The 7209-nt window shown below is 52.1% G+C and overlaps 1 protein-coding gene across 1 annotated transcript; it reads left to right on the forward strand.

Annotated features, from left to right (window-relative positions):
* The first annotated feature begins 2419 nt into the window (after nt 1-2419).
* On the forward strand, nt 2420-6945 carry LOC131087425 (erythroblast NAD(P)(+)--arginine ADP-ribosyltransferase-like). The gene is made up of 2 exons (XM_058031118.1): nt 2420-3161; nt 6860-6945. Exons 1-2 carry the CDS (start codon nt 2420-2422, stop codon nt 6943-6945), a joined length of 828 nt encoding a protein of 275 aa, XP_057887101.1.
* The last annotated feature ends 264 nt before the right edge of the window (nt 6946-7209 follow it).

Genomic DNA, 7209 nt, shown 5'->3' on the forward strand with positions numbered 1-7209 from the left:
CCGGGGCTGAGGCCCTGCCATTATCGCCACCTTGCCAGCTCTCAGCCACTTTGAGTTCTAGGTGAATCCTCCCTTCTTCACCCAGACCTGGGTGAAGGCCGAGGCTCATTGGCAAAGCGGGGGTTCCCACTGTCCCCTCTGGCATCTCCAGCCCAGACCGTCGCTCTCACGGCCTACACAACAAAGGACATTTACAAGGACTTCAACGCAGCCATGTGTGCAGCTGCATGCTCCTGCCAGGAATACCAGAACAACTTCTGCTTCAAAACAGTGCATTTCCTGCTAACTGATGCACAGGTGACACTGAGGCATGCTCAGAAAGGGCAGTGTCACCACGTGTTCTGGGGTGTGCATGATGTCCAATTTCAGGCACAGTGTGGCCAGAAGGTCCAGTTTAGTCAATTCACATTCTATTAACATATTGTGTCAAATAAAATCTATTACCTGATTCTATCAAAACAACTCCGTTAAATAATTCTACCAAAATTATTCCATGAAGTAATTCTGACAAAGCCAGTCAAAAGTGACCATTCCTAAGCAGGGCTCATTGTCACTCCCCATACCAACACTTGTGGGAACGTCTCTTTCTCCCACCTTTGAGGAGGACTCTTGGGGAGCGTGCCCTTCCTGAGGGAGGAACTTCACACATATTTCATTCCAAGTATGAATAGGGGAGAAGAATTTCTGTCTGAGAGGGGACTGGGCATTGCCAGAGTCAGGTAATGGATGGCCAGGCCCAGTTCTGGTGCTTTACCCTCAATTGTCTGTTCAGGGTTGGTGACTTGTGCTGGTTTTAGCCCAATTTAGCACCAGTGCCCTGCCTGGCTGGTGGAGACCTGCTGGAGCAGCTCTAGGGAATGACCGGGGGCTGCTGCTGGGTGACCAGTGGAGCTGGCCATGTGGCCTGGGGCCAGAAGGGATCTGGGGGACACTCAGATGAGCGAGGCCAGGAAGTCAGGGAGTGATCATGTCCCTCTCCCTGCCAGTGAGGCACATTAGGAGTGCTGTGCCCAATTCTGTTCAGAGCCATTTCCAGCTGTGCTCAGGGCGGTGTCAACCTCTTCCCAGTGCCATGTCTAGTTTTACCCGGTGCCATGTCCAGTTCTGCCCAGTGCCATGTCCAGTTCTGCCCAGTGCTCTTGCCCATTCTGGGCTCCTCAGGACAGGAAAGACCTGGAGATCCTGGAAGGCAGCATGGATGATGACAGAACTGGAGCATTTCTGTCACAAAGTGACAAATAACAGAGAGAATGGAAATTTACCCTTCCCCTGAAGGTGCTGGACAAAGCCTGAAGACAAACTGGCAGAAATGATAAAAGGATGGAGAGGAGTGCACACAGGATGAAAGTCACGGCTAGAACCGTTGGAGAAACAGCTAAAGGGAACTCCAGTGGGGTTTTGGCAAGTTCTGTAACAGGAACAAACAGCACCTGTGCAAAGAAATTGTTCCAGGAACAGTCCCTTTGATATCACAGTATTTGGTGAAACTGAGCCCCTGAAGCCCCATTTTTATGACTCTCCAGGACAATAAAAGGACTTGTCAAAGAAGGTGGATCAATGCAAATGATTTACTAGAAAAGTACAGTTTCTGTATTAGATAAGGGAGACATTTTAATGAATATTTATAATTATGGTGAATAAATACCCCATGGCAAATTTCCCCCTGATGTGCAGGACCAGGAGAGATCTGTTGTGAGTCCGAGCTGATAAAGAATTCTGGCTTTCTGCTATCTCCATATCTATCCGGGAGTTCACTCCAGCTGATTTAGGTATTGTGGAGGGGTGAGTGTGGGAGGACTCCTTGAGGGGACACGGGACTGAGGGACTGGGATTGTGGACATGGGGGAATACTGGGGAGTCACAGGTCTGGGATTGGGGTAATGGGGTTTTCTGGGGGAAAATGAGGGGGGACATGGTATGGTGAGAGTGCGACTGGGGTCATGGGGGGCTGGGAGACACTTTTGGGGCTGGGGATGATGCCTGGATTTGGGTTGAGGTTATAGGGTGACACCAAAGAATTTCGGGAATGGTAGTAGGAGTGGGGTCTGGGGACCAGCTGAGGGGGACACCGGGGGTCTCGGGGAGTGACCCCAGGATTTGGGTCGGGATTCTGCTGGGGCTGAGGGGACTTGTAGTCAGGTGTGGGATTGGGCTTCTGGTCGCGATGGTACTGTGGGATTGGGGTCTGTGGGGCTGGGGTATCTTGGGGAGGCATAAGTAACCCCAGGATTTGAGATCAAGGAACTCAGATATGTTTAGGTGTCCGCTGGGCAGGAGTGCCTCCCTTCCCCCTGACCCCACTCACCTGCTGATCCCACTCCCTTACCCAGTCCCTCACTGATGAACCCTCCCCGTGTCTCTCCCATGTCCCCTCTGTGTCCTCCAGTGTCCACATCGGTCCCTGTGGCCTCTCCCTGCCATGGCCCCACTGGCTCAGACACTGGCACTGCTGGCAATGGCCATGGACACCATGGCTGTCGACGTGATTCCCCTGGACATGGCCCCGGACTCCTTCGATGACCAGTACCGGGGCTGTGGCCCTGCCATGAAGGCGGCATTGCCGGCCCTCAACCGCTCTGATTTCCAGCAGAACGAGGAGTTTGCTGAGGTTTGGGTGAAGGCTGCAGCCAAGGTGCAGGGTCAGGGCCTCCCTGAGTCCCCTCTGTCTGCAGAGCAGGCCACTGCCATCATGGCCTTCACAATGACTGACCCCAGGACATTCAATGAGGCCGTGCATGTGGTTGGGCGCTCCAGGCAGGAATACCGGGACAACTTCCACTTCAAAACACTGCATTTCCTGCTGACCGATGCCCTGGCCACACTGAGGGACACTCAGAAAGGGCAGTGTCGGGACACGTTCCTGAAGGTGTGTGACACCCGGTTTGAGACACAGCCTGGTGAAACCATCCGGTTTGGTCATTTCACGCCGGTGTTCCCGAGCAAACAAATTGGCGAGTGTCCCGGTGAGACAATGCTCGAGCTGCGCACATGCTATGGCGTGGAAATCCAGTTTTTCAGCGAACATCCAGAACCTGAGATCGTGCTGATCCCACCCTTTGAGACCTTCAATGTCACCCAATACACCCTGAAAGGGGACAAGACACAGATCCAGCTCCAGTCTACCGGGACCTACAGCAAATACAACTGCGAGTGGCTGCGAGGTAACACAACAGGGGACAATCTGGGGGAATGGGGACAGCCATGGTAAGGAACAAGGGACAATGACACTGACTGGGGATGAGGTACAGGGACACCCACAGTGTGTGGGGGAACAAGGATACCCTGGGCTGGGGACACCAAGTCTGTGGACACCCACTGTGGGCACAGGGACAGGAACTCACATGACAGGGAACAGGGATGGGGATCCCCACTTCTGCGTGGGAACAGGGAGAGGAACACCCATGCCAGGAGCCAGGGGACAGAGACAGGGGTCTCCCCAGGGTACCAACTCTGTCCCCCTGATAAAGGCAGTGCTGCGGGGATGGACGCTCTGTATGGAAAAAGGGTGGACCAGGACCTCCCCATGCCACTCCCTGAAACCCTGTAACCCCCTGTAACCCCTCATGGCAATCTCTAAATACCAGCGAACCCTGTCACCTCTAAGCCCACCATGACTCCCCTGACCTCTCTGGCCACTGTACCCTCCTGTATCCCCCCCCAACTCGCTGTCACCCTGTCACACTCATGCCCCCATCTCTCCTGTCAAGCTTAACCCCCCATTATAACTTTCCCTGACCCCTTACTACCCCCATGGCCCCACTGATTTCCCTCTTTTTACCACAGGTTAGTGTGTCTGCAGGGCTCCTTTCCACCTTGGAGGACTGCTGACCACCACCCCCTTGGCAGTGGCCACCAGGATCCTCTGAGCCATGAGGCCATCAAGGTCACCAAAGGTCACTGTGGACACTGCGGCAGCTGTGACCACCATGATCACCAAGACACCCTCAGCCACAAGGCTACCACAGCCACCCTGGCCAGTGTGGTCACCAAGACCACTGTGCAAAGCAATTGTAATAAAAAATTCAATCAAAACAATTCTGGTAATTAATTCTGACAAAGCCAGCAAAGAGAGACAATTCCTAAACAGGGCTCAATGTCAGTCCCCACACCAACAATCATGCGAATATCTCTTTCTCTCAGCCTCGAGAAGCATCCCTAGGCAGCATCCCCTACCCAAGGGAGGAATGTCACACACTTTCATTGCAAGCAGAATAGGGAAGAGGAATCTCTGTCTGACAGGACTGAATGTTCCCAGGGTCAGATGATGGATGGCCAGGCCCAGCTCTGGTCTTTTACCCTCAGTTGTGAATTTGAAGTTGGTGATTTGAGTTGGTTTTAGCCCCATTCAGCACCAAAATCAGATCAAGACCTCTCTCAATGTTGACCTGATGGCCACAAATGGGCCATTGTCCCTTGGCCACATTCTAGGCAGAGCATCCAACCACGTCCTGCAGTTCAGGGGACCTTAAAGGCTGGAAACTGGGAGGTTCAAGAGGGCAAGGGCAGGTCTTGCCCCTGGGAACAGACGTCTCTGGCTGGGAAGGATTAGCTGGAGAAGCTGTGGAGATGAACCTAGGAGTGCTGGTGTGTGACCAGTGAAGCTGGCTCTGTGGCCTGGGGCCAGCAGGGATCCAGGAGGTATCAGGAAGAGCAGGGCCAGGAAGTCAGGGTGTTTTCATGCCCCTCTGCCCTGCCCAGGAGGGCAGATCCAGAATGCCGTATCCAGCTCTGCCCAGTGCCATGTCCTGTTCTGGGCTGCTCTGGACCCAAATCCTGGTCTCAGGGATGACGCTGTCTGAGCTGGGAGGTTTGGCCAGATGCCCACTGTGGGTCTGTCCAGTCTGACCCATTCCGGGATTTGGAGATTCTGGCAGTTGTGGTTTGGGAATTGTCCACCGGACGGCAGCAGCTAGCACGGGCAATCAGCGGCACTGTGCATGCGCCGCTCCCAGCTGCAGTTCCAGTTGCCAACAGCAGGCAGCAGCACGAGCTGATGACGCTGCTGAGCGCCCGCCCCGCCCCATCCCGGCCCCAGGGGCTCTGACATGGTTTGGGATGGAGCGACCTTAAAGCCTGTCCGGTGTCAGCCCTGTCATGGGCAGGGACATCTTCCCCTGGGCCAGGCTGCTCCAGGCCCTGCCCAGCCTGGCCTTGGAAACAGCCAGGAATGGGGCAGCCACAGGTTCTCTGGGCAACCTGTGCCAGGGCATCACCACCATCACAGGGAAGGATTTTATAGGAAAGATGGGTGGTGATGTCTTTGAAAAACTACTTGGATGGTTGAGGACCTTTATGAGAAATTGTTGTCAGTGTCTTCAAAATGGGTCTTGATATCTCTACACCAGCACACATGTGGTTTGTCATAGAACCCTGGTGGCTTGACCAGAAAGTGTGAAGTCCTGAACATTCATCTAATAAGAGAAATTGTTCCCCACACAGTCTATTTCATAACTCACACAGCCTGAACTTTTGAACTTTGGGAGAAAATGCCAGCTTCAAGGGGGATATGGGGTAGGTGGTTTGGGAATGCTGCATCTTCCCAGTACTGTTGGAATCCATAAGGTTAGAGGATTTTAAAGAAATTGTTAAAAAAAGTATGTAGGCCTTAGATTGGAGTTTTGTTAGTATTGCAGAAAAGTTTCCCATGCAAGCAGAAAAGTTTCCCAAGCAGTAGACGTGACAAATAACAGTAGGCTTCTGTAGAATTTGCTTTAGGATGGCAACAAGGTTATTTAATGTATATCTTTAAAAGGTTAGCATGAATAGAACTTTGTTCTTTGTCTCTTATGAACTAGTCTTTGTTTTAACTATCATTGCATGTGCTTTGTGGGATTGGATAGAATGATTGTCAATACGTGTTTTCTGTGCCTGATTGGCTGAATTCTAGTCTGAGATGATTTTATGTTTTTCTGTACCAGCGCTGCTGGAAGAGACATTTATTGGTGTGGATCAGTGAGCTGTCATGTCTCCATTTTGTATTTTGAGACTGATGTGCTGGAAATAAAAGCAAAAATCTCTTCACTGGTCTGGTTACAATGTTATCCATATTTGGATATTTTGCTGCGGCCTAGTGGGTTCCTTTTTTAAGACGTGGGTTCCTGACACAATTGGACTTGTACTTACCCTGTTCCCCGCAGGTACCTCAGCCAATGGGAAAAGGGAGAGGGCAACATGCAGCCGGGAGTACCGGATAAAGGGAGGCTGAGCTCTCCGAATCCTTGAGAGAGAAACCCCACAGGGAATATGGCTGTGGAAACTCTGTCCCTTTATTTCAATCAAGTTTCAAGACTACTTTTTGAACACTTGGCTTTTCGTAGTGTGGCTTTTCCCCACATACTGAAGGTGCTGGGTAGAACTTAAAATCTGAGTGGCAAAAATGATAAAAGGCTGTAAAAGTATTTACACAGGACAATAAAAGTGGCTGGAAGCAGTGGAGAAAGAGATAAAGGCAATGCAGTGGGGTTTTTGACAAATTCTGAAACTCAGAAGGAGCTGCACCTGCCCAAAGCGAAAGTTTGAGGCAAGGTCATCTGGAGATGTTGGAGCACTCAATGAAATGACCCCCAGAAACCCCATTTTTATGATCCTCCAGGACAATAAAAATTATTTCCCAAAAGAGTCAGAGCCATGCCAATTATTTATGGGAAAAGTGCTGGTTTTGTATTAGCTAAGGAGCCCATTTGAATGAATATGTATAATTAGGACTGATAGATTCTATGTGGCAAAGTCCCCTCTGTTGTGCAGCAGCAGGAGAGATCATGGTCCTTCATGGCCCCTCATGGCCCCCTCTGTAGCCTCTCTGATCAGCCTCAACCTCCACACCTTCATGAACCACTCACCCCCCTCTTTTTCCTCCCAGGTGGGAGCATCCCCAGGGCCTCCTCTCACCTCAGAGGGCTCCTCCTGGCCACTGCAGCCCTGGTAGTGGCCACCAGGATTTTCTGAGCCACAAGGCAACGAAGGCCACCATGGTCTCCCCGATCTCCGTCAGCTCAGGGATGACGCTGCCTGAGCTGGGAGGTGTGGCCAGGTGCCCACTCTGGGTCCTTCCTGCCTGACCCATTCTGGGATTTGGGGATTCTGGCAGTTGCAGTTCAGGAATTGTCCACCGGAGGGCAGCAGCAATCACGGGAAATCAGCAGCACTGTACATGCACTGTCCCCAGCTGCAGTTCCAGGTGCCCGCCCCGCCCCATCCCAGCCCCAGGGG

The sequence above is a fragment of the Melospiza georgiana genome, chromosome 1 (assembly GCF_028018845.1).
Source record: "Melospiza georgiana isolate bMelGeo1 chromosome 1, bMelGeo1.pri, whole genome shotgun sequence".
In the NCBI taxonomy this organism is placed as follows: domain Eukaryota; kingdom Metazoa; phylum Chordata; class Aves; order Passeriformes; family Passerellidae; genus Melospiza; species Melospiza georgiana.

Excerpts from the sequence above, each read along its gene's own strand:
- LOC131087425 (XM_058031118.1), top strand. The coding sequence starts at position 2,420 with ATGGCCCCACTGGCTCAGACACTGGCACTGCTGGCAATGGCCATGGAC. Across the intron at positions 3,162-6,859 it reads CAACTGCGAGTGGCTGCGAG|GTGGGAGCATCCCCAGGGCC; the intron begins GTAACACAACAG and ends TTTTCCTCCCAG.